The sequence below is a fragment of the Tetrao urogallus genome (assembly GCF_951394365.1).
Source record: "Tetrao urogallus genome assembly, chromosome: 10".
NCBI classification, from domain to species: domain Eukaryota; kingdom Metazoa; phylum Chordata; class Aves; order Galliformes; family Phasianidae; genus Tetrao; species Tetrao urogallus.
The window spans coordinates 18752391-18779841 of NC_136823.1; the positions used below are offsets into that span (position 1 = coordinate 18752391).

General features: G+C 50.5%; 1 protein-coding gene across 4 annotated transcripts in view; it reads left to right on the plus strand.

Moving 5' to 3' along the window:
* Window positions 1-16583, plus strand: part of ITPR1 (inositol 1,4,5-trisphosphate receptor type 1) — a gene marked incomplete at both ends in the record, with an annotated part of 144712 nt that extends 128129 nt beyond the window's left edge. For all 4 annotated transcript variants that reach the window (XM_079540213.1, XM_079540216.1, XM_079540214.1 and 1 more), the window contains 3 exons: window positions 607-767; window positions 11811-11972; window positions 16497-16583. In XM_079540213.1, the coding sequence (XP_079396339.1) occupies window positions 607-767; window positions 11811-11972; window positions 16497-16583 (410 nt within the window). The remainder of the gene's footprint in view (window positions 1-606; window positions 768-11810; window positions 11973-16496) is intronic.
* Between the last annotated feature and the right edge of the window lie 10868 nt (window positions 16584-27451).

Consider the following 27451-nt stretch of genomic DNA (forward strand, 5'->3'; position numbering starts at 1 on the left):
GGTGCTCTTGGTTTCCATGTGCATAGCCAACAACTCGACAGGAGGAAGGAATAGGAAATGTAGTCTAACAACAGTCCTGAACTGCTGGGGTTTTTTCCCCCTCAAATCTTCAGTTCCTGCCTCTCCTTTGCTTCAGACATTTTCTGGGGGGTGCATTGTGATGAGAAGGGTCTATGAAAGTTTCTTATGTCATTAGATTTGGAGTTAAGCTGCTGAGGCCAATGCAGGTAACTGGCAGGACAGTGCCTGGGCTGCATGACGAGCAGATCAACAGAAGTAATCTGGAATTTTGCTGCAAAGCACATGCTGCATGTTGCCTGCAAACAGTGGATGCTTTCTGAAATGCAACGGACTGCACACAAGGTGGCTACCATTTTTTAGCCCACAGTTTTCTGTGATGTGTGCCAGCTGTGAGCAGCACTTGCAGTGCCTGCTCCCTCCCCCCCTCCCACTGCACTGTGGCTGTTTGTCAGAGTTTAGGCCATTCGGTGTTCATTTAAGAATGGTTGTGGCAAGAACTGCAGCAGGCTGTAGCAGTTTTGTTCTTAGAGCTCATTTTCTTGGTCCCAGTTTGTAAATACTAAGAGTTATGTGTCACTCTCGTAGGTTTGGAAAGAGATAAGTTTGATAACAAGACAGTCACCTTTGAAGAGCACATTAAAGAAGAGCACAACATGTGGCATTATTTGTGCTTTATCGTGTTAGTGAAAGTAAAAGATTCAACAGAATATACAGGACCAGAAAGTTACGTGGCAGAAATGATCAAGGTGAGTTTGGAGTTTTTTTCCTAGCACAGACCAATCTACTGGTGCATCTGGTAAATGTGGCACTAACTTGGAGGAAGTCTACTTGTACACTAATAGGCTTAATCCAATGCCCTTCCTTTCGGAAGTGCCTTCTAAAGATACTGCACTTCTGATGCCCTTGGCAAGTTAATACAACCAAAGACATGGTGGTGTGTGTGTGTGTGGTGTGTGGCAGCATGCTGTAGGGCAGGGCTGCAGTGGGAGGCTGTGTGCAGCATAGCGCTGTGCATCGCTGTGCCTGCAGCACCCTGCGTGTGCCCAAGCAGGTGGCAGCGAGCAGTGACAGCAGGGCACTCACTGTGGTTTTAGATCTGATAAAGAGAAGCTGTTGTTTTGAAAACGAATGCACTGCTGTTTGGAAGAGCGTTGTCAAGTTGTTGGGAGTGTCTGAAGTATAGGGAGCAGTTTATGAGCCATCCCAGTACAAATAACTTCAACTGGCTCGGAGGATTTGCCATCATATGATTTTAGCTTATTACTGCAAGAAACAAAAATTAATACCTGCTCAATTGTAATGCTTTTTAATGAGTGAATTAAAAGCTGTGTCTCTGCCAAGCAGCAGGTTCAGAGCTCCTGGAATTAGCTCCTAACCCCCAGTTACTGATTTGTTTGTCTTCTGGCCAGTTAGCATGAGCTGTTTCTGATGCAGGACGTTTAGCTGGTTATTTATTTGCCTTCAGCCAAATAAAAGCAGAATACTTGTCTGCTGCTTCCCCTTTTTTTGCTCTGGAGGTGCGACCTCCTGTTACATGGCAGTTTGCCTCAGCCTGGTCAGAATGCAAATCCCCCCCAGATCTCCTGGAGGTTAGACGTGTTACTTTGGGGTCACTAACGTGTATGTCCTAGTTCTGGATTTCTGCCTCTGTAATGAGGGCTTAAAGAAATCTTGTGAGCAGTCACCTGATGGAGGATTAGCACAGTGAGATAACGAAGCACATCGCTGCTGCTTTCTATTCTGCCCAGCTGCCTGTTTATGGCCTGCAAGCATTGCTTTGGGAGGAAGCATTGCACTCTTTAAAGTACTTCTGCTTGTAAAAGTATTTTATGTATTATATTCAAGATACTTTACTAAAAAAACAACATTTGAACTGGCTAGCATTTGATTAAGACATTATTATTTCAGATTCAAGGTATAAATTAGGAACTAAAAAACAATCCTTGAATGTGATTGCAGTAAGCATGAAAAGATGGAAAACTTGCTAGAATTCCCATTTGCAGAAGTGTCAGCAGTGGGTGGTTCCCAGCTGTTCCATGGGAATGTGGATCAGTCCTGCACAAACCACGTGTCTCATGCAGATGAGACTTTGCTCAGCCGTGTGTCCCAGGTCCAGGCTCTGAGCAGGTCTCACAGTGGTTCCTTTCGGTGTTTTGTGAAGAAGTTTTAAACCAAGAACTCAGAGTCTCAGTGCAGTGCTGTCTGTAAGCATCGCAGAGCTGTACAGGCTGAGGAGCAGGCAGTGAGTTTGCTTTGCACAACGGTTTCTGCCACGGCAGCACATGTGTGCTGGAGGAGCCTGGGCTCTGCATGCTCTGCTCGGCAGCATTCCCCTGGGCTGCTGACTCTGAACCTTGGAAACAAATTCTTTCCATTGCTCTTGAATATTAAAATCATTCACTTGTTCTTTTTTCACTCCAGAAAATCTGAAAGTAAAACACGCGGGCTGCTTTTCTTTATCAGACCTTTTCGATGTTCCTGTGGAGGTCAGAAGCACTGCTTTCTGCCGAAGGTGGCAGCCTGGGGCACGGCTGTCTCGCTCAGACCGCCGGCAGGGTGTGCGGGAGGAGCCCTCAGGTGTCAGTGGTTCTGAGAGTCGGATTCGGCTCTGCTGGAGGTGGTTCCTTTTGTGCTGTAAGAGTGTGAATGGGAACCTGACGCCAGCAGCTCCCAGATTCTCCCTGAAAGCTTTCCTAAGAGTTTTTCGCGCTTAGTTAAAGAGGAGTTTTTCCCCTCGTTTTCAGACTGAAGGTGGCACTCTAACATCTTTGATGCTGATGCAGATGGGGCAGTCGTTTTCCATGGGCTGTTAGCTGTACCATTGTTCACTGAAATCTATACCCATTTTAGTAGCTGAGACTAGGAAGCATAAACTGCTCCAAGTCATCCTGTGATTGCAGAATACGCCTTGATACGTTTCACCTTTGCTCTGATTCCCAACGCAATATCTATAGAAACCTCCTGGGTTTCTGCCTTTTGGCAAGTGTTAAAAAAAAAAAATAAAAGAAAAAAATAATTTGCCATTCCCATTCGATATTTGTGTTTTTTCAGCACCAGAGGACATTAAGAAACAAACAAAAACAGAATTTAGGACACTAAAATGATTTGCCATCAGACTGTAAGTGCAACGAGTGCTGCTGTACAGTGCTTTAAGGGTATCTGAAACACTGCTATCAAAAGAATCCCGGGCAGTTTCACTTAGGCTAGTTAGTGAGTATTCAGAAGCCTTAAGGCTGATATTGAATGTTGATGTTCTCTTCTCTACAATAAAAAAAATGTAAGAAGTTTGAGGCTATCCCCTGTCCTGGATATGACAAGGCTGAATCTTGCCCAGAGTTCACCCTGCAGCATGCAGGAAACTGACCAGGCAGAAAAGTGACTTGTAGTCATGAAAATCAATGATTAACTGCAGGTCTCCAGTGATATCTGGATTTTTTTTCACGGATAGCGGCTGATTAAATTAAAATGCTATGTGCAGAAACAAGTCAGTAGTCAAACTTGGAAGCAGAACTTAAGATGCATTTTGAACACTGTAAGCATGTTCAAAACATATGACAAAATGGAACCTACCGTGTTTCAGTACTCTGATTTGTAACTGTACCATCGTAACGTTTTTCTGTCCCATGAGACGAGTGTGGCTCTGAGTTTGTGCTTGTAATTCTCAGGTTGCTCTTGTTCAGGTTTCTGTTTGGTGGTGGAGCTGTTTGTGTGCTGTGCCGTGGGAAGCCGTGCTGTGCTGTCATGTAGCTACAAGTCAGGGTTTTTGATAGAAGCTCTGGAATTCATCACCAGCTTTCACCCCCACAAACAGGGATAATATTTACTTTCTCCAATAAGTTGAGCGCGTGCCTGCTATGGTACGTGGTGTAAAGCTTGCAAGAGATATTAGGAATCTTAGGTGGGAATTGCTGGAGAAATGCAGGAGGGAAGATGCGGTGGCTGCTTCTGTTTGATGTAAAGCTAACTTTGCCTCCACGCCCTGCTGCAGTGAATCATCTGCCGTCCTGAAGTTCTTACCAGCACTTTCAAGGTTGATAAGTTTATGGTTTTCAGGAGGTGGCAAGCAGAAGCTTGGCATGAAGCAGATTACCTTCAAAACGCATTCTTGAACAGTCTCCTAACAAGTATGTAATTGCACAGAAAGTACCCTAGGATATGAGAGAAACCTCTGGTGGTAATAGAGATGGCCTTCAATTTTTAGTGCTTATGAAACCCTTGTGATGACCCACCTCCTGTTCATCTGGCTAAATCACTGCAGATGTGCACTTAAGATAGCGAGGCTTCAAGACGGATCAATGTCTTTTGCAAAGTGGTTATCTGTAAGGTATGCTTATGGTGCTGCAGAGCTGGTAGTCCAGTGCATCTTGTGTTTCCCAGGAACAAAGGCATACGGTTCAGCTGCTGTGTTGCTTTGTAGTCACCAGGGAAGATCAGGTGATGTCTGAATAATAGTATGTGTGTAGGAGGTGGGGGGATCCACTTATCGTGTTGGCCAGACATTGACATCCACACCCAAATGACTAATGTGAACTTGGTGCAACTCCCTGTAGGTTAATTCATTTAAGTGTCTTATCTGCCCATCCTCTCAGGAGGAGAATTTCTTCTTCAGTTTTGTGCATTTGCCCCCATTTGCTGCAGTGCCCTGCTAGTATCAGCCCCTTCAGCACAGCTGTCCTCTGAGCCCTGGCAAAGCTCTGTACAAACAGCTGTTTGCAGGCATTTATAAATGTAAAAAAAACTGAAGCTGGATACACAGAGAAGCAGATCTCCATATCGTTTCTGTGCATTCACAGGCTGTCGTGTGTGCAGCTGCAGTATGCTGTCTCTTGCATGGGCAAATATTTGCATACAGAGCTCTTGCATGCACTAAAACGTGGATTTGCATATATGCCTTCACATCAGTGTGGGTAGGAGCTGAGTGGTTTTATGCAGGCAGATATGCATATTAACAATTAAAAAAAAAAAAAAAAAAAAGACTTGGAAAAGTTTGTAACAAAAAGCTTCCTAACTAGCCCTTGCAATTTCCAGAAACCTTAATCTAGTGCGATGCCAAGGATACATGTCATTAACCTCTATTGCAACACCGTGGCAGAGAGGTGTAAGGGATTGCCCAAGCTCACATGTCCTGATCCAGAGTGCCAAGCCCTGAACTATAAATTGGATTGTGTTGTCATTTGAAAATGAACCATTTATAAATAGAAATGATGGTGCAGATAGCCTTAAACAAATTTGGAATGGAGATGAGGACTAAGGATTTCCTTCTGTGCCCAAGTTAACCTCTGTGTACAAAACTGGGCATTTGCAGATAGCACTGAACGTTTTTCTTTTTGCCTTGAGCTTTGTGCCGCGCCATAGTTGGAAAGGGTTTCTTATGATTGAGTATCCAGGGAAGCCTGCAAGTTCTGCCAAGAATTAGCTCCTAATAAACGAAGGCGAGGTTTCAGCAGTCTCAAGATTCAGAATTACATTCTCGTAGAAGTGCAAGTTGAAGCTGATTTGAAGGATCGAAGCACCCAGCCATGGTTGTCGTGCTCTGAAACACACAGGAGTGACTCGTGATGTGCACGAGGCTCGTGTGACTCTTAGGGCTGTGAGGGGTTGCTGTCCCCAAGCTCTGCACTGAAGAAGTTCAGCTGGAGGTGGCCAAGGCTGGGTTTGAATTGAAGCCCCTGTAGCAAGTAGCCAAGCATTTGGAAAGGAGCTCTCTGGTTTCGGTGCTGGTGATTGGTGAGTGTATAGCTAGAATGAGTCTGAGAAAGTGCTAGAACTTAGTTACGTTCATGTGTAATTTTGCCTGGAAATCCTCTACTTTGGGACAAAACTAAACAGAAAAGAATGCCTTGTCTGTGCTGGGCTGTGGCACAGGAGAGAGCAGCCCATACGAATCACCTGTGTGCAGCTGCTTGGTTGCAGATGAGGAGCCCAGGGCTTCCGAACTCCCAGCAGAAACGGGCACTGACTGCAAGCCAGAGAGCCGGACCAAAGGAGGTCAGGGCTTAATTTGGTGGTACCTTCCCTTCCAAACAAGCTGTGTCTTGAGATACCGTACCAAGGTTAGCTAATATAATTACAGAGTTAACTAGCAAATAATAGCAGGGGCAGAGGAGAGCCAGGAGGTGCACTTGGCAGAAGGCCCTTGGCTGCTGGAAACACTGCGTCACAGGCACGGTCTGCAGCTTTGGTTTTGATAGCTGAGCTTCTCGTCCCACCCTCGGCATGAGGCAAGGTGCAGGTCAGAAGCACGCTGGTTCCTGGTGAGGTGGTGTGACCTGTGTGTACAGCAGCAATGGCTTCTGCTGCTGCCCTCCACCTGACGTGGCCATGGCCTTGGTTCTCCCTGATAAGTGACCGGGACAGGGCCGTGCCCTGCAGCAGATCTGCGCCTGCAAAGAGCGTAAAGGTGCAGAGGGTGGTAAATGGAAGGAGCTGGTCTTTGCAATTAAATGCGTGACGTGTCTGAAGCCATGGGGAAACGGTTGTCCTCCTTCTCTTGTCACCCATCCGGCACGGCGTGGGGAGGTGCTGTCAGCCTTGCTGCTCTGTAACGGTGCCCAGCAAAACTTTGTTCCTGTTGTGGTTTTTTTTTCCCTTCCTTCCCCTTGCCCTCAGCATCCTCTTCATGTCACAGCCTCGTGCCCCCAGCACACAGCGGGAGTGCCAGCCCCGTGTCCCTGCAGGCCTGCCAGGCTTTGCCTGGGCCCTGTGAGACTCCGTGTGCCAGAAAAAGGGCCTGGGTGGGCGAAAACAGCAGCACATACCTCAGAGCAGTTCCGTGTAATGGTTTGTTTGCATAATGTGTTCAAACAGAGCTGGATCCCAGCGCTTGCAGGTACACAGCACGCAGTGCTGCCGTGTCCTTGCTGCTGGAGCCCAGCCGGGACAGAGGGAGGGGAGAAGCACCGACAGCCCCGAGGAGCTGCGTGTGCCGAGATGGCCATGCCTCCAGGCTGTCACAGGGCAGTGACTTGAGCAGTCGCTGAGCAGATGGCCGCCTCCTGAGCCACCGCTGCCACTGCTCCAGAAGTGTCGCTGAGGCCTTGACCCCGTGCTGCAGGCGCTGCGGAGGCTGCGCGGGCTCTTAGCGGGCGTGTTGAGCAAGAGTAGGTGGGCCGTCGCTGCCGCCAGCCCTGTTTGCTCAGTCTTTGCGTGTTTAATTGTTCTGTCCTGCCTGGCTGATCGTGATGTAATACGTCCTACTTCACTTAACATCTAGATCCAAACAACCAGCGGTGAGCTGCTGGGAAGAGGTGGCACTGCCCAGCCTGGGAGATGTCTTGCAGAGCTTCCAGCAGCGCTGCACATCGCAGTCACGTTCTGCTTGGTGGCACCAGGAGAGCTCACCTCTCTTCTGATAAACAAAGCGCTCCGTTGCAGTGAGTCATTGGGCAGAGCTGTTCCTGGGATACACGGTGGGATCATTTCCCACGCAGATGAGACCTTCCTCCACCTTTGGAAATGGTGTCCGCCTTCCAGGCCTCCCACTACTGCCTCGCTCTGCAACTCTGCAGAAGCCCCTTCTGTATTTAAATTAAATGTTAAAAAAGGAGAAATATTTTTTGTATCATTAACCACAAATTGAAAGACATGGGTGGAACTTGAAAATGTTTTTAGTGCGGAGGGGGGAGGCAACGCAGAGAGGTGAGAAGCGCGCTTTGGTGTGGAAGAAGTGATGGTCAGCCTTTTGCAGAAGAGAGAACCCACTGTGGGGCTTTTTCTAGGAAGCACAAGAAAGAACCAAGAGGGGTTTCATCTCGCCACAAACAACAACAGCAACAGAAAAAAAGCACAAAGTTTGTCAGTTTCGAAGCACTCCAGAAGGCTGTTTATTAATTGCATGACTTCTAATGACATGGGACAAGCAGAAATTCGCTGCTGTCGCTTTCCCTGACTAAGCAGTGCCTGCTGGCCGCTCTTGAGAGGGCAGGCTATCGGAATTGATATTTTGACGAGCACTGATCAGCCTTTCAGCACCCTATAAATAAGAGGCGCAGCGCTGCTGCTGGAGCGCAGGCCCAGAATAGCGGCGACTTCCTTGGGGCCGCAGCGAGGCCGAGCCGAGCGCAGTCACCTCCAGCTCAGGAGCAGAGCTAATGCATCTCCTGGCACGTTCCGTATGGAGGTTGCCTCAGAAACCCTTCTTAGAATAAACTCTTCGGCAGAAGCAGGGAAGAACAGGCATTTCTCAGAATGAATTGCATCTGCATCATGCAACGCAGCTTCCTCTTTTATTTCAATTTCCAATCGTGGACGTTTTAAGAGGCCGGTCAGCGTCGCCCCCATGTCTGAGATTTAATGATATTTGCTTTACAAGAGGGACTTTTCCAACTTTACCTAGAAAAGAGCTAACCCGAAAACCCAGCCCTTGTGGTTAGCCAGCTTCCGTCAGTGGCTGCAGTCAGCTCGTCTGTTCAAACAGAGGAAGCTGCGACTGTGACGGGAAGAGGGAGCTGAGTGCACACCAGGATCGCGGTGCCTCGGCTTGTACGAGGACCACAGCAGACAGTGCATAACTGCATCGGTATGCGGGATGCCAGCAGCCGGGCGGCGTGCGACCGACAGGCAGGAAAAAGGGATCAAGGAGGAGGCTCGCACTTCGTGGCTCGCTCGGTGCTTTTTGCAAAACAAAAAAAAAAGCTACCAAACCTCAAATAAAAGATGTCAGGCTGCATCTTTAAAGGCACCCTGCTGTTGAGTTAAAGTTCAGCAGAAACTAGATCATCGAGATATAAATCTTTTATTCAGCCCTGAATCGCGCCGAGCGCTGCCGGAGGCGTGGGGCCGGGAGCCGGGCTGGCTGCTGCACAGCGCCCCGCGGGCTCCCGACGGTGACCTTTCCACATTCCTGCTTCTTTCCATTTCCAGCAGCTCTGCCCAAGGCATCGTTATTTATTCATTCGACAGGACCCCCTCAACAGCCGGAGTGCAAGCGTTTGTTTGGACGGGACGCTGTGTGTAAGGAAGCTGCTTACATCCAGGCTCCGAGCTCCTTTCTGCAGAGCTGGGGCAGGCTGTAGGAACGGGCTGAAGGTTTCCCATGAAGGCAGCATGAAACGATGTGGGGCTGTGTGCATGGGGAGGAGGAAGAGCAGGAGCAGTGCCTCCCTACAGCACACCTGCCCAGCTCTCTGGGTGGACATCCCTGTGCTTCTTGCCAGGCAGCAGCTGTATGTAAGGTGCACTTGGGGTTTGTGAAACAGCTACAAGTGGCACAAAACAGCAACAGGAGTGAGGGCTGTGTCCAGCCCAGCAACACTACTGGAGTGATGCATAGGCGTTTACCTCAGCCCTTTCCCTGTCTGTGCACAGGAAACCCTGGAGCTCACACCAGGCCCTTTGCACCAAGCAGAAGTAGCAGCAGTGCCGAGTCTGGGCTCAGGTGTGAATCCTACCGCTCAGAGGGCAAAGTGAAGCCATCATCTTTCTCTCTTTTCCTTCAGCTTTGCCCTTTCTCAGCTTGAGGAATTCACGGAATCATTTTTGTTTTTCATCATTTACCATAGCCATGAGAATTAGAGAGGCGCTTTGTTGCTTTTCAAGTGAAAGCCAAGGTTTCCCGTCCTTGGTGATGTGAAGAGCAGGGGCTTTCAGAAAGCCAGTAAATGCGAAACCCTGAGAGCCCTGCAGGAGCTGGCTGTGCTGTAGGGCTTGCTAGGTTGATTTCACAGCTCTCTGAGACCACCAGCCACCTGCCTTGCCCTTCCTGCAGTGATCGAGGTGCAGCCCTGCAGCAGCTCTAGTGTTTGCTTGCGTTGCAGACTGATGTTGGAAAAGGTTGTGGGAGACTTGTTAGTAAAACACTTCAGGTAGGGAAAACCTGCTGTCCCCAGGTCCTGCTCCCATCGTGTTCCACGAGCAGAACAGACGGACAAGCTCTTGGGAGTGCTGTGGGCATGGAAAGCTCACTTGATGGGGAGTGAGTCAACGCCAAATATTCCCCCAGTGAGTGAGGAGCGGGCAGGAGCTGCAGGGCTCTGCTCTTGCGTGAGCCTGGGAGCTTTGGGATGTGGAGCTGGGCAGGACAGAGCATTGGATGTAAATTGTGCTGCAGTGTCATTTGCTCCATCCTTGAAAACGCGCGGCATCGAGGACAGCAGAGAGGGGAACTACAGTTGTTTTTTAGTTGGCGGGGAGGGGAATTACTTTGATGCAGAGGAGCTGGGCTGGAGCACAAGCAGTATGTGTGCCCGCTTGTCCCTCCTGAGTGCTTTGTGCTGCTGGAAGAATGCAGGGAACTGTTTGCCCATTGCTGCTCTTAAGGCTTAGTTGTGGAACTGTCTTTCCCTGAAGTCCAAAATATTTTGGCACTTGTCACAATAAAGGCATATTTTCTGTATATATATATTTTTCTTTTATTAGCAGAAACCATCTGCCCTGTAAACAGGGATCAGGAGAAAAGCCGTTCTGGCAGTTCTGCATCACGTGGGAATCCTGCGTTGCACTGCATGGGAAAGGGCCTCATTTATGCCTTTTAATCTCTGCAGTAGTAAACTCTGAGCAGATCAGAAGCAACTAATTTAAGATGATGATTCTTGGCAAGAGATCTGAATTGCAGAAAGGCCGTGACTGTGCCTCTGTGTAGAGGTGCACAGCCTCGATTGAAGTAGTGTGGATGTTCCTGGAAAAGAGTGAGAGTGGAGGGAGGGGGGCAAGGAGATGGGGGAGAGGTTGATTCAGAGGTTTAGGCAGGGGATAATGGCAGAAGTCCAAAGTGAGTTTGCAATGCCATAGGAGTAAGCCACAGTTTTGAAGAAGTCCGAAATGCCTGGCCTGTGGAAGTGGTGAACTTTAGCTGCTGTTAACCAGCATGGCTGACGGAGCTCTGGTTTGGGATGCTGCTGATCTCAGGGGCTGCTGCCAGTCCATCTGGTCCACGGAAAGCACTGCCAGCTGCCCCAGGGTCAGCAGTGAGAGCGCACAAATCCACCTGAACAGCCATTCCAGAGAGCATCTCCAGCGTGGGAGGAGAGCCGGACTAGATAGCAAACCAGTGTTAAAACTCAGGGTGTCAAGATGCACCCCTCCTCCTCTCTTGTGGCTTTCTATTCCGTTCCCGCTTTTATTTTTAACGTCATGGTGTGTACGTGAGTGTACTTGTGAGCCTCTGTGTACACGTTAGTAAAACCTCATGCCTCCGCTGAGTTCCTGGCTGTGACTTAAACCTGGGCTACCAGAGAGCTGCAGGCCTGAAGGAAGGCTTGATGGTCAGCGGTGCGTTGCAATTTAACCCGTCCCACATTTTAGACTGAAACAGCTGGTCATAATAGGGATATTTTTTTAGTTTTCTTTTAAAAGAAAGTATTTCAACTGTAAAGTTTCAACTTCAGGTAGAGCACGTTTTCTTTCAGTACAAAGCACAGCCAAACTTTGGTCAAAAACCAAACTCCAACTTTATCAGCAGAAAATCTTCAACAAAGGCTGGTTGAAGAAGTGCACAAAGGCTGTGGATTTCTCACATGGAAGGATGTGTGTGCAGACACTAAACGGAGTCTGCTTCACAGTCTGGTGTTTGTGTGTTGTGCTGAGAAAGAAATGGCTGGGGAGGATGAGTTGCTGGAAAGGAAAAGCCAACAAGAAGCAGCCTTAATTTTCAGTAGTTGCATCTGAAGTGCCTCGTTGCCTCCAGTGGGTGATTTTACAGACTTTCCAGTAAGACGCAGAGGAAGATGCTGCAGAGCTTATGTATCTGAGGAATGTCCCAGTGTGGCATTAAAGATACGTCTGCACTGAGCCACTGGGGTGCAGGTTTTCATGTGGTAAGAGCTAATTATGAACTTGTGCCTGGTTCTCAGGAGCGAAACCTGGACTGGTTCCCCCGGATGCGAGCTATGTCCCTCGTCAGCAGCGACTCGGAGGGAGAGCAGAACGAGCTGAGGAACCTGCAAGAGAAGCTGGAGTCCACCATGAAGCTGGTGACCAACCTCTCTGGGCAGCTGTCTGAGCTGAAGGACCAGGTAAGGGTGAGCAGAGCTGGCAGCCAGCCTGCGGTCACACGCCCACAGGCAGCTCAGCTCCTGCAAGCCTGTTCCACCAAGTGGGTTTTAACAGCTCCGTGGACTCTGTGAACCCTGTGCAGAGTTTTTCTAAAGTAATTTGTGCTTAGGAAGGCACTGAACAAAAAAAAAACACCCTCCCAAAGCCCAGCACCGTAGCTGAGCTGCCTGTCAGTGCTGCGCAAACTGGATGGGTGACACCTCCCAAAAGGAAAAACTTGCACTGAGAAAATCAAAGCTGATGTTGATGTCAGTCAGCGTTTGCTGGTGCACAGAGCCCGTGTCTGTATCTTTGTTTACAGTTCTGCTGTTAATACAGCTTTCACCCCCAATACCTCAGTGCAATCCTGCGAGTCAGAGGGTGTGATAGTGAGAGAAGTGCAGCACTGCTCGCGGACCTCAAAACCCACTGAGAAACTTGAGAAGAGCCTGAGCAGTTAGCGTGCAGTGGTCTCCTTCATGTTAGAGCTGTGCTGCTTGTGCAGATAAGAGTTTGCTACTGTCGTGCTTTAATCTGCAGCACAGACTGCCCACAGTATTATTTTGCATTGCAGCATGCGTTGATTCTGCTCCACACACAAACGTTGCACAGACCTTAGAGGAGTATTTCAGTGCAGCAGTTGTCGGTGCAGCGAGAGCTTGGAGACTTTGCTTTAACTTTTAGTTTTGGCCAGCTCCTTCCCATGTGTAATTAAGATCAATAGTTTTCAGTGTTGGAAGGTGTATTTGGGTAAACATTATTCTTTCTGGGAGAGGTTCACAAAGGATTATTTAAGATAATGTGAGGGTGAAGTAGCAGCTGATCAGAGGCTTACCAGTTGTGAATGAACTGAACTGCCCTGTCAGTTATTACTCTTTGTACACGATGCTTCATTGACAGCGTGCTTTCCTTCGTGATGTCTGCGTGGGTTACAACCCAAGTGGAAGTAAAAGGCAAAACTGCTTTTGCCTGCCCTGGTGGAAGCCGTCTGTGGCAGCGAAGTGACTGCTTATCATTATGGATTAATAACCCGAGCCAGATGGTTCTGCTCGCTACGTGGATAGCTGCAGTGGGTGAAATGAATTCAGGCTTGCACACAATTGTATCCCTGGGCAGCGGGCGGAATTGTGCAGGGCAGAAATGGTCAACAGATTTGGACCGTTGCCTTTTCAGATTTGATCTGCCTCCTGCAGGATAGTTGGCAGAACTCTCTTCAGTACTAATCTGACGCCTGCTTCCCATCCCTTTGCTCCGACCCGATCTCTGTGTAAGCAGTTATCTTTATAAAGATGGTCTCTGAGAGATGGCACTGGCTGCGATCCTGGCGCTGACTTCCGATCATGCTCTGCTTTCTGATGGAGCTGGGCCCTTCTCCCCAGCACCCTGCAGAGCACAGGGAGGGATTAGTGTCAGGTTGAGAGCAGAAAGTCTTTCTGCTCTTGGCTGTAATTAGTTTTCAGACGCTGTGCCATGGATCCCCTCGCTCCAGTTGGTTTTGAGGACAGAGGATGGAGGCAGTTGCTCTTTTGTCTGAGCTTTAATACTTGCTGGGTAGCGTTTTTGCTCTTTTGCCTGGAAACAATTATCTTGAAACATGTGTCTTACGTCTTCCTGTTGAAGGGTCTGACTCAAAGTGGTCTGCAGACAACAGGAGTCTTTCCATCGGATGAAGCCAGCTTTGGATTGGAGCGCATTTATTTCTAAAGCTTGCAGCTCTTGGCTGCCCAAGCACTGAAAAACCCTTCTTACTCTTTGTGAAAATAAGAATGAAGGATTTAGCTTTTAAAGAGCTATTTGACTGTAAAAGCAAAAGAGGAAACCAGCTTCATTAATGTTGTGATAGCTTTTAGGAATTCCCCTAAGTACCGTTATTGAGAGCACCCTGCTTCAGTTGCAGGATGTTCCAATTATGTGACAAAGCCAGTTCGGCCCTCCTTCTGATTAGGAACTGTCTCCAGGAAAAGGAACCAGCTCAGGGAACTTTTATTTGTATTTATTTTATTGCAATTAAACAGAGGGCAGACCTCTCATTCATTTGCTTTTCAAGCTTGTTAGGTTTCTGGAGACAGTAGTTAAAATGTGAAATCCAGCATGCCTGCTTTCACAAAGGAGAGAAATGCACACAGAGCCATTAAAGTCTTGATCATTTTAATTCTGTGCAAAAAGATTACGACAGAATTGTCTGCAACAGCAGGGGATTCGATGCAATCATCCAGAAGTCCTTTCCAGCGCTGCCTTCCTATGTCAGTAAGTGTGAGGCAGCCGCAATCGATGTTGGCTTCTTTCAAGACAGTGCTGTGACACCACCGAGACCCTGGACCTCTGTCCCCCACACCTGACTTGTCCCCAGCAGTCGCAGCCAAGCAGGTGAGGCTGGCACGCTGCGAGCAGCGCGTTCTGAGCGTGCCCATGGAACCAGTGCCCTGGTCGTGCATCTGCTGCACGCACTGCTCTCACTTCTGGACTTAACTCCAACTCACAAGCAACCTTTGGAACTAGGCAGAGTGCATCTACGTAATTACACACAATTATCTGAGAGCTCAGCTCGGCTCTGATGAACTTTGGGAGCCTTGGGTTTTGGTGTTTAATCACGTGCCGCTGGGGCTGACAGCTCCCCTACAAAACGTGTGTAGGTTGTTATCTACTGGGCTGGGCTTCAGGTCACTGCAGCCTCAAACTTCTGCAAGAGATTCTCTGCCCAGGTAAATGTGCTAGAGGCTCAAACTGCTCTGCCTTGCAGCCAATGTGAAAAATATCAGTCTTGTTTTATTGCACTTTTCTTCCCTTTTTTTTTTCTCCTGTTTCTATTCCATAGAGTCATAGAATGGCTTAGATTGAAAGGGACCTTAAAGATCATCTAGTTCCAAACCTCACATTGTGGGCAGGCTTGCCAACCTCTGTATCAGACTGCCCAGGATCCCATCCAGCCTGGCCTCGAATGCCTTCAGGGATGGGATATCCACAACCACTCTGGGCAGAGATAAGAATGTGGTGCAGGTCAAATCAAAGGCCCCACACAAGTCCAGGTAGACAACATCAGGTGGTCCAGCAGGGAAGGGGTGCGTGTGTGTGTGTGTGTGTGTGTGTGTGTGTGTGTGTGTGTTTGGAGTTGTGCACAGGCCTTCCCTTCCCTGCACCCACGCCTGTCTGCCTGTGAAGCCCCCTGAGCTTGTTGTGAAAGTACATTTCCAAAAGTGTGTCACAGAGAATGCGAGGTGTGACCTCTCCTTGGGAGAGCGTGGCAATTTTTCTTAAAAAGTAACAGAAAAATGACAGTTCTGCCTCCCCCTTGGTCAGACGCTGAGCAAGGCACCAGCTGTAATAATGTTTAATTATGGTTTCAGGAGTGCCGTTGTATTTCAGTCCTTTCCCTGGTGCAGAATTGGGTGTAACTGCACACCCAGCCTGCCTGGGTGCCTGGCCACAGAGCCGTGTGCAGGGAGCATCCAGTGCCTTTCTGCAGCTGCCCAGCATGGCTGGGTTTGACCGATGCACGTTCCCATGGTGGGCTCCACACCCCACCCTAGCTGTGCTCCAGCTCCTGGCACACAGTGCCTCCTTCCAAGTGCGAGGGAAGGAGGATGCCCTGCCTCTAACTGCGTGTTTTTAGGCAAATACATTCAGGGGTGTGTTGTTGACGAGCAGTGTGTGAACATTCTGTCTCCTTTAGAGTGCAATCGATTATTCCTGCAATCAATTCTATTGATCAACGTCTGCAATTAAATAACTGAAAATTGAAAAAAATTACATGATTGTGGAGGTAGATGTTGCAAAAAACAGCATTATCTGGCTCATTATCACGGAGCTAATGCTGAATTAAGAGACAGGGTTAGCTCCCATAAAGCAGAATGCTCTGTGTAGTTTCTCATGCTTGAAGACGAGATGGCTTTATGGGGCCGTAGTGATTCTGTGGCAGGGGCACAGTTGCAGCCACAGGTTTGTGCCATGAGGCAGGGCACAGCTGTGTGCTGGATGCTGCTTTGAGGCGGTTGGTGCAGGGAGCTCCATTTCCAGGTGGTTGCGGCTCCAACATCACCCTGTGATGGCAAGGTGTACCTTTAGGGGTCAGGAGGGATGTCTGCCCCCTCCTGATGTGAGCTGCAGCTGTCCAGCACGCCCAGCCTCACGTGAAGGCTCAGCTTTTCTTTCCACCCCCTGCCTCCTCCTGCCTCATCCTCGTCCAGGTTACCAAGTGTTCCTATTGGGAAGCTGCTGGCAGCCACCTGTGTTCATTCCTGCACCAATTCCTGCACAAGTTCATGTGTGCCACCAGGCTCTCCAGGGCCGTTTCCTTGCAAGCAGAGCTCGGTCACACAAGCAAAGCCGTGGCTTTTCCCCGAGGAGATGCGGAGCTGCCTTTCCCATCTGTAAGCACTTGGCACAGGGGGCAGGAGAGCATTATTTGTAGAAGAGGGTTTCCGAAGCAGCCCTGACCACGATGCCTCGTTCCATGCTGACACACAGGAAGCGGCCGGGCCTAATGAGCAAACTTTTTAATTTTCCAGATGACCGAACAGAGGAAGCAGAAGCAGCGCATCGGTCTCCTAGGACACCCTCCTCCCATGAATGTGAACCCACAGCAACCAGCATAAGTCAGAAGGGTCGCTTCTCCCTCTCGCAGCAGCGTGAATAATGCTAACCGAGTCCAGCCCAACCACTGAGGCTGCATCCCGTGTACGTTTAGCTCATCTTGTAAATACCCTGTTTTTATACTGTATGTATATGACTGCTACTATATAAAGTTTGGGGCATACGTATTGTAATTAGAACTGTTGGCACACGCCAGAGGTTAAACTTGTGCCAAAACTATCAAAATAGCCTTTTTATTGGAAGGACTAAAGAGAGCACCTGAATTGCACTTGAAAAGAATATTTGACTACGTGACATGTATTTTGTATTTAAAGAATAGAATAGCTAGTATTTATGTTTTTATACAATTGTGCAATATGAATTATGCAATCACAATATATTTGTAACTCCTGAATGTCCTAAAGGGAGTGCACATCTTTGAATCTGGTGTGTTAGTACAATGTAATAAATGGTATAAAATTACAGGTGTAAATGAGGCTGCTGCAAAATTGTGTTACTGGTGATTTTTCATACCCTTGGACATTTTTGTACCATGTGTGTAAATATCTTGCAATGCCATATCTGTTGCCTCTTCTTCCCAGGGACGACACTGGGAATCCATGAGCTGTTAAATCGATACCAGTTAAAACGAAACCTTACTTTGAAGCTTCCAAAGGGGGAAAAGAGAAAGTATTTTTTCAAGTGATTTCTGCAGAGTACTGAGGCTAAGAGAGCTCAGATATCGGGTTTTTTAAACGGTGAGATTTCTTAAAGGGAACTTTTTATGCAAAATGAAGTTTGGGATGAGTATGCACTACTGGTGAGTCGGCGCAGTCTCCTGCAGGCACTCTGTGCCACAACCCATAACCCCATCGTGAGGCTGTCCGGGCTTCGTGTTCCTCATTGTAGGACCTTTTCCTTTTGTTTTTCCATGAGAGACCTCTGTGCCTGCCGGAGCTTTTTGCAGACAGGCGTTGCACCAATTGATCCCGTTAGGACTGTAGCTGAGCACTGACATATGTAATGCTTGTGAGAGAGCCACTGTTCTGAGGGTGTTTTGTCCCACCCCATTCTCTCCCTCCGTTTGGTCACTTTGGTTTCTGATTCTAGAAAGTATGAGGAGCCTTTTGTTTTCTCCAATCCATTGCTTCGTTTTATACATGGACTTCCTTTTACAAAAGCTGACTTCTCTGCAATACTGTCTACAAAAAAAAAAAAAAAAAAAAAGGCAAAAAAAAAAAAAAGCTACAAACAGAACTATGAAAATTTGTAAATGCATAAATATAGGTATTTAAATAAATGATGCAAAATCCCACATGTTCACAGGCTGCTGTGGTTTGTCCCCCGCCCCGAGGGCTGCGTGTGGTGCTGTCACACACACGGGCGTTGGGGAAGCGGCGCAGGAGGGCCCTGCAGGGCAGCACTGAGCTCATCCCCCTGCAGCTCCAGGGGCACAGATGGGTCTAGAAACAGCAGCACCAGTTGGGCCCTCTGCAGCTGCGTGCAAACGTGCTCCAGGTCCTGCAATTGAGATGTGGAGTGCTCATATTTTGGGCTTGTCGTCCTCAGGCTGAAGTGTTGGAGTTCTTGTTGTCTTGTTTGTTTGTTTTTTTTTAAGGATTTCTTCAGCTCCATGAGCTCCACAGAGCATTGCCGACTGTGTGTTTGATTCAGCTCTACAGCTGGATCTGGAACAATTAATCACCTTTAATCTGCACACAGCCATCTGAAGGGGGCATGTCTTACTGCCATGGAGTGTCACCGTGTGCCATGCTGGGCACGTCCCGTGCTGCAGGGAACCCTGAGCAGCGGCTCCAAGCCAGAGAGCTGCTGCTGATTTGAGAGTTCTTCATCACACCTCATTTCCATGCACATCCCACTCGATCTGTTGGTGTCTCCTCTGCAGCCACCGGCTCCTAGCAAGGTGCACGCACAGGGAACGTGACGTGCGGCTGCTATCAGGGGTTGTGCAATAAAGGGAGGAGGATCTCATTTTCTCTGAACAGTAGAGACATGCATCTGACTCACTCCTTCCCTCCGTGCCATGCAGGGATAAACAAACACACGCAGATCCGCCAGGCTTCCTGGTGTCTCCCACAAGTCAGGTGAGAGGGAGGAGGCTGTGTGCGCTGTGGGAAGGCAGCAGCTTCCCGTGTGCCCTGTGCAGGGACAGCTGTGCTGCCTTGCTTCATCTTTGCCTTAAAAAGGCAAAAACTGAGTGGGTGCTTCAGCGAGAAGTACAAGCCCCAGTCTGTGCAGTGATCTGTGTGAAAGCCAGCTGCACAAAACCTGGTGTTTTCATGTGCGGTTCTCATTTCCCAGGAGATGCGGTGAGCTGCAAAAAGTGGTATTTTATTCCCTGTTGCTGCAGCTGCAGCCGAGTGCTGGAAGCGAAGCACAGCCGCCCTGCGGCAGCACAGAGGAAGCCACCTTCCTTTCCTTTCCTTTCCTCTCCTCCAGCAGCAAGCAGCACTCCTAGAAATCCATCTTGACGATGGAATTTTGTGTGTAGCCATCACACATCTTAATTTCTCTTCTTACGCTGTTTGGCTGCTAAGCCTCTTCTGCCTTTGCCTTCCACCTGGGCTGGGCTGGGCTGAGCTCCACACCCATGGCTGTGGGGCGGGCTGGGACCGGCATTGGGGACAGCTGCTCCCCTGGGAAAGCCACCTGGAGACCGACTGCCCCGCAGCGGAGGGAGTCTTTTCCACTAATATGATTATCTATTGAAATTACAGGAAGTTTTATTCACAATTCGGGGACTTGAAAGTGAAAATATTCCCAAACCAAAGATGCGAGTCTGTAATGACACCCATGGTTTCTTTGCATTGACCTTTGCTTGGGATCCCAGAACGTCACCTCAGACACCACGCGATGGATACGAGGCTCCTGCTGTCCACACTGGCAGAGATCTGTGCAGCGGTTTTTCTCAGAGACATCAGAAATGAGCTGTCGTGGGAAACCGTCCACAAATGGTGAGGTTGGTGCGCGCTGCTGGTTGGGTGGAATAGCTCTGAGTTTCAGCAGGTTACTTCAAGGAACAAAACTCGCCCTGCAGACCACAGCCAGAAGCGACGCTTTCCTTGTGATGCAAAACCCAAATTCAGCGGTGGCCAGGAGGAACCGGCACCTCTCTGCCCTGGTGCTTTCATAGAATCACAGAAGGGACCTTCAAGCCCATCCGTTCCAACCCCCAGCTGTGGGCAGGGACCCCGCTGCCCAGCTCAGGCTGTGCAGGGCCCACCCACAGCTTTGGGCACCTCCAGGGATGGGGCATCCCCAGCTCTGGGCAGCGCTGCTGGGACCTCACGGCTCCTTCTCTCAGCCCACAGCCGCACATGTCCATGAGCTCTGCATAGGAGAGGGAGGGATCTGGGTGCTGCTCATGTGGATCCGCTCCAGTGCATGTGGGTACCGTGGGATCCGCGCTGCCGGATCGCACCTTCAGCAGAGCGGTGGGGATGTGGCGGAGGGGCCAAGAGGGCAGCAGGAAGGATTTGAGGTGCGGGAAGAAGTGACTTGTGAGGAGCTGGAAGTGCACGATGTCGGAAGCAGGGACTGGGAAAGGAAGCAAGGCTTCCGGGTGCTGTTTGGAGAGGATGCAATGACTTGTGCAGAGGATGTCAAGAGGAGCAGCTGCTGGTTGGGAACCCAGAGGCTGAGGGCCCACAGTGGAAACTCTGTGACTGAAAACCCCTTCCTGACCTCCACTACACCGAGCGGTGCGGTGACGCATCCCAGTGGCAGCTCAAGAATGAGATTAAAGTTGGGCGTCTCCACCCATCTGGCGGGCAGCTGCAATGGCTCCGTCTGGAGCCTGGGTTTGAAGCAGGACCGCTGTACCTGAAACTTTGGGAATACGGCTCTGTCGTCTTTTAAACAAGAAGTTTCATTCGGAGGTGAAAATGAAAGTGACCTTCGGAAGAGGAAGGAACAAAAAGAATCTACCCATTTTTCTAATAATGGGAAGTCCTCGAGGGGAAGGATCTCCATGTATTTTTCAATTTGCATGAATGGCTGAATGTGTGGATGAGAACTTTCGTCGCTAATGAAGCAGGCGACGTGCTAATCAAGGCCATGCAAATAACCGCTCAGAAAGCACAGCCGCAGCGCCGCGGCCCTGAGACAACTAAATGGCAGCTCCCAGCCCCGTCCTCGATTTCGCAGCAAATTGGCACAGGGCAGGACAAAGGAGCCTGGATTGCAGCCGCGGCGCTCACGGCAGGGACTCGCGATGGGGCGCGTGTGATGGATCCCTCCTTACATAATGGAGTCTTGATTGATACTTTGTCGGGAGAGTCATAATATAGCTCCGTGTAACAATTCAACTTGTCTCCCGGAATGGGAAATGCTCCTACACACAGGCTTAATAGGGTTTTTTAAATTGTCCATTGTATTTCTGAACAAGAGAAACTTATTTGGAGTACTTTCCCTTTTACGTTTCCAACATAAGCACCTGCAGACACTGCGCTGTGTTCCCTGGGTGCTCTCCTGCAGCTCCACGGCCGCCCGACATGCGATGTCGCCGTGATGTCAAAGTGCCTTCAGGTTCATCGGGGCCAGCAGAGCCCCTCGTTGCACGTGAATTCGGTCAGTAGGAGGGGTTGGTATCTGGGACAAAAACAGTATCGAGTCATCGAAGTCGGAAAGGACCACCAAGATCATCCAGTCCAACCATATAAACCTTCCAGCAAGTTGAAGCTGGCATTTTAATGGGGAGATGCTATATGGGGATATGATAACTTCGAGGGAGATGCGGTACTTTTGTGTCCAATTCGTTATTTACTACCTTTGCAACCTTCTTCCAGACTAAACATGTTAATTTGATGAATGTCAAAACCACCCACAAGTAAACTGAGCTGTCCCGTCCAGTACGCTAATGTCAATTTGTTTTTAGTAACTAGAAGGGATGCTGGAAAACCCCTATAAAGAGTTCATTTTTAACAAAAAGTACCAAAAACTCCACCAGTTTTGCATCACAAAGTAGTGGTTAAAGTAAAGATTTGAGTAAAGCAGCATGTCTGTGGTTTTTGTGGGTGGGTGCATCTCGGAATGACTATCAATCTGTCAAAGGGGAGATCTGCATGTCATCTCTGCAGATGACAAGCAAAATCTGCAGTGACAAATATCTTTCCAGTACTCAGCTGCACTGTGAGCTTCATAACCGCTCTGCCAGCCAGAGTGCTTGAGCCTTGTCAGCACGTAGCTCAGGAACCCGCTTGTTTTTTTGGTCAGAGTTTAGAGCTAGCTGAGGAAGGAAAGGCAAATATGGAGCAACACTCTGAAGGTGCCATCAGTGCATGGTCAGACAGCAATGCAGCCCTGCGCACGCGGGCGGTGGGGTGCAACAGCCGCTTCTGGCACAGCCGTGGGTCTGTGGGACGCATGCTGCAGTTCTGTGTGTGAGGGGGACCCTCAGAAACGAAGCTGTGTAAGGTTGGACGAGAAAAGAAAAAGATGAGAGCGACTCTGTACCGAACCCACGTAGCTTGATGCGCTGCTGCAGCTCCTGGTGCTCACAGCTGGGATCCCTTCTGTGCTCCCTCGTGGGAAAAATGGAAGCTGTTTGTCCCAGCGCAACACAGCAAAACCTTCAGAAATGCCAAAAATAACCACAAGATGGGAAAACCATCCTGCACCTTGCGAGCTCACAATCCCAGGATGCGCACATTGTCTGCGCACACGCGGGCTGACAGCCGCACAAAGCACCGCCGGCCAGGTGCTTCCCTGCCTGCACCCACAGCAGCAGCCAGGCTGCAGGCGGCCGTTCATCCAGGAGAGCATCACTTCAGGGCCATCTCTTGGCTCCCTCTCACCCATTATTCCTCGTCTGCTGTCTGTTCTCACCCTGCAGCTCCATCCTTTTTTTTTTTTTTCTTCTCTTTTTCTCTGTTGTGTCATTTTGGGAATGACTTTGCAGCTCTCACAGTGTTTCCTCTGCCTGGAAGCGGTGCTCAGTCCTAAGGGAGAGGATGGAACCGACGCCTGTTTACTGCCGCTTTTTCAGATGATAATTTTGTTTTTACTTTCCATCCCTGGCACTAAGTAAACACACAGAGCGCTGAATCTGAAGGCAGCAGAGCGGAATTTAGTGTCTGTTCCATGTGTTTCAGTACAACTCTGAAGATGGCATGTTGTGATTTTCATTTCACTTGTGTCCGCACTGCTGTTTTTACACAACAGAGATGGAAACACAATCTGTTACGTCTGCAAGAAACTTTTACTTATGAATGAGGGGAACAACGTAACGTGCATCGAACTTACGGGAAGAAAGCCGCATCCCCCCAGTGCTGGCGTACCTGAGAGCAGTTAAAAATGGCAGTTTGTGTCTATTTACACACCACGGGACTTTTCACAGCAATTAAATCCCACGATGATTCATTGTTCATACACCACCAGTACCACCGCCACCCGCTGGCACAGCTGCCTGCCTGATGCACACTGCAGAACGTCTCGCAGTGGTTCCTCCGTGCCTGGTGGTCAAACTGCCCCGTGGTTTTGAGAACATCTCCCCATAGGCATGAATTTAGCATGGGCGATGTGTCTGCCTGGGTTGGCCATGCCCTCTTTGCCTCTGGTCTGAATATCTGCAGCCACAGAGGCTCATTCAAGTAGGACAGCCCATCTCTAGGGCTTAGGAGGATGCACAGAGTGATGCACGTTGCACTCACTTAGATCTGGAGCTGATGAGAGGTGCAGAGAGCCCAGCCAGCAGAGCCCCACATCTCCGGCTCACCCTGAGACACCCACAGCTGCCCTGCACCTGGCAGAACAGGGCCAAGGGAGGCCGTCAGTGTGTGCCTGTGGCTGGCACCAAGGGCCTGCTCATTGCCCTGGAATTAGGAAGTGGGAGGAAGAGAAGGAAACCAAAGGTTGTTCCATGTAAACGCTGGGAAGAGATGGAAATGTGGGCTCCTTGCAGTGCCTTTGAGGTCAGTGGCCTCTCCCAGGTTTCTCATGGCCTGGTGATGATCTCCTTCACAAAGCTGATGGCAGCAGGATGGAGGACACCCATGTGGGGCCGTGGTGAGGGGGGTCTGGCTCACCCCACACTGCTGGGCAGCCCCAGCACTGCTCCTGAAAAGGTCTTTTCCAACCTTAATGATCCTTTGTTCTATTAGGCAGTTCATAGTGCACGTGCCAGAAGAATGAAGGAGCTCCTGTCCTGGGCTTGAGTTGCTATCTACAAGGACTGAAATTTCCAATTCTTGTTTTCCAGCCCTTTCCTGAGTCTCATCCCCACTCCAGACTCTGCAGGTGTAGTGCCAGGGCAGCACAGACAAGTCTCGTCCTCGCCCATATCCTCACCCTAACTGAGCAACATGAATTATAAAGCAAAAGGGAAAAGACCACCTGCCTGCAAAGCCCCCACAGAGTTACCCCAGCCCCTCAGCCCGCTCCTCGCTTCGGGAGCTCAGGGCCATCTCAGCCCACGCTTACACCAGATTTTATAAACTGGAAAACTAAACAGGCAGAACATGAGACTTCCCCGAACCAAAAAAAAAAAAAAGCAGAGGTGGTGCATTGGATCCCACAGGAACAAGGCGGGCAGACGGGATGAATCAGAGGGCCCAGTGACAGCGCGGAGGAGGAAAGCCGTGCTGGCAGTGTGCCCTGGGGAGACGCTCCCCAGCATCCTGCAGACATCCCTCCCAGCAGCAGTGAGTAACAGGGAAGCCGATGGCCGAGGGGCGGCTCCTCTGCCTCATGGCTGAATGCTGAGCGTGCCATCTGAAAACGAACTGCTGGCAAATTTGGAGGGATCCCATCCAGGCTTGCCTGGGGTAGACCTGTGATTCAAGTCGTGTGTGTATTGCACAATCCTGCATCAGCAGAGGGGAAATACAAGGTGGCCACGCTCAGTGCTGTTAGCAGGCTGTGCTCAGCTGCTGGCCTTTGTCTTCATGCCTATGGTAACCACAGGATGACCAGTGTGCACAACAGACTGTACTCAGACTGTGCTACACCATTACTGGGAACAACCTTCACTTTTAATTTAAAATCAAGGCAGCGAGAATCGAAATCATCAAGCCATTAGTGCTGCCTAAATGCATACATCGCAGCCTTACAACATATGTGCCAATGAGTGTGCACCAGTGTTCGGGTGAGCACTGTGGGACAAGAGGGCCCATCCTGCCCCAATCTGGTGCTGTGGCTGTCCTGCTGGGCAGTCCCATAGGGTAACGTTGTCCCGTCCTGCTGGGCTGCCCCGCAGGGTAACGCTGTCCTGCACAGGGTGAGCCCAGCACAGCCCCGTGTCCAGCAGCTCTGCCTGGCCGTGCTGCACTGCCTGCCACCAGCCCCGTGACAATGAGGTAATGTCTCTGTTCCTGGGTCAGATAAATACACTCATTTTAGAACCACCAGACGTGTTACTGAAAAACAGATAGGGAACAACCAAAAGTCCCCTGAGCGGCAGAGTACGAACTCCACATCCAGCTCTGACTGCAGGAAGCAACGTGAATGCTCAGTTATTTTCTCCCACCGGACGTTAAGATGTAGCCACAGAACCTGCCCAGGACACAGCACCTCTGGCTGCTCTGAGCTCATTGGACCCTGTGCCCTACAGCTGGGGAGCAACAGGCGTGGTAGGAAGCAGGCAGCAGGTGAGAAGCAAGAAGACTTTCAAGAAGAAACTGAAGATGGTTTCCAAACATCAGTGTTTGCTCCAGATGTAACCCTGCACATCTCGTGCCCCCTGGCAGCTCGCCACAGCTTCCCCTTTTGGGAAGAGATCGCAGCAAAAGGTTTCATTCCTGGCAGAGAGAAATAGCATCTCTCCACAAATGAATGAGCCACGTGCTCTCCTCACACAGGCCTTGAAGCAGCCCTGCTGCCCCTGGTGCCAAACGTACCCACAGTGCTGCTCTCTGCATTACCAGTACTGGGAGCAGCTGGGAGCCGGACAGCCCTGCTGAGAGCTGCACAACACAGGTGTGATCTTACAGCTGAAAAATAACCACCCAAATATGTATAGAAATGAATCCAAAATAACCTGAAAATGAACGCCATGCACAGACTGCCTGCACAGATCTGCTTACATAGCAAATGGTCACATATTTTGCAGATCTTTGAGCATCTCCCACATCCCCACTCTCCCAATTCATCTCTTGCACGTGTTCTGACAGGAAAGGAGGTTCCTTGCTCTGCGTGTGATGGATTTTGCCACGTTTCTGCACAAAACCATCCCCTCTGCACCAGCACTGCTCAGGCTGTCTCTTGCATGAATGCAGGAGTTTGCTGAACATAAAGCTGCACAACTGATCTGCTTCTTCCCCCGACACTGCTGGCATTTACAATTTCATTTAGGAAAAGGGCTTTAGGAGAGAAAGGTTCAATGCCTGTGGTGGATGCCAGCAGCTCTGGAGGAGTTCCACGTGGCCACTGAGCACAACTGGCACCACACTTCAATGCATCAGGGAGAGCCAGCAGCCCTTACTGTGCCCATGTGTTAAAACATTTTAAAAGAAAGCTTTAAAATGCCCTCTTTCAGGTTAGACATTTACTCAAATAATTCCTCTCTCCAGATGCAGCATTCCCAACAGAAGTCCTAAATACCAGCAGTGCTGGGCAAAGCGACCACACGCAGCATCACCCTCTGCTCCCTTCCAAGGAGCCCCAATGAGCGGAGTCCACATCCATGTGCGACACAGCGTGGAGCAGCTCGGGGACCAAACACCTCCATGAGCTGAGCTGAGGCGCTCCCCATACACACGCAGGCTGTGATGGGATGCACCACATCCGCCATCCCAGCCCAGGTAAGATGTCCCAGGATATCAACCACAAAACATTAAAGAGTGTGAACGTGAGTTTCTGAAAAGTTCAGTTCTAACAGCTCCTTTGGTGGAAAGTAAAACTTAATGTAACTGCAGACCCAGTGTTTGGATACTATGCAAGTGCATGCTTAGGGCTTTTGGGAAGGCCCAGGTCTGCCACGCTGTGCTGTCAGGCTGCACCCCTGGAGACGTGCTGTGCACAGGGCGGGCTCCCAGCTCCCAGCTCTGTGCCTGCAGGGCCGGCGTTGGCAGGGCTGCAAGATTTCCACTGTTTTCGAGGATTCCGTACTTCAGATAACGTCATTCTGAAGATGTTTTATTGGGTTTTATCCTGCAGTGAGCGCAGTTAGAGCGGCTGCTGGGGCCGGGAAGGGCTGCGCACAGCGGCACCTGCCCTCCCCGCACGTCGAGGCTCCGTCCGCCGGCGGGGCTCGGGGCAGCCGGCTCCGAGAGGTCACCCGGAACGCCTGCGATGCTTCGCTGCGGAGGCTGACCACATCCTGCCATTAGAATGCTACTTCACGAACGGAGAGCGCGCAGGTTGCCCTGGCACCGCTCGGCCCCGCCCGGCTACTCCGCGTTCCGCTTTACTGCCGTCACCTTTCCCTCCGCCCGGAGCTCCGGGCCGGTGCCGGGGGAGGCGGGCGAGGTCCGGCCCGGCCCCGCTCAGCGCTCCGAGCCGCACAGCGCTGCCAAGGCACGCCGAGCCGGGGCGGAGGGGCGGCGCGGAAAATCCCGCGGCGGCGGCTGCCAACGCCACGGGGCGGGGAGGCGGGGGCACGGCGGCGGGACGGCCGGCGGACGCGGCCCTGCGCGGGGGAGGCACTGGCCGCCCGCCCGGCCGTGACACGCCTTGGCCGCCCGCCCGGCCCCGTGCGACTCGGCCCGAAGCGCCGGCGGCCGCCAGCCCGGCTGCGAGGGGCCGGGGCGGCCCTTCCCTCCCTTCCCTCCCGGCGGGGTCGGCCCCGCTCACGTTCCGCTCCGCATGGCCCGGGCGGAGCCCGCCGTCCGACCCGCCCCGCACGCGGCTCAGCACGCTGCGAACCAGACCCGCCCCGCACGGCCGCCCCGCACGGCCGCCCCGACGGGCGCCGGATGCAGCCGGCGGCACGGGC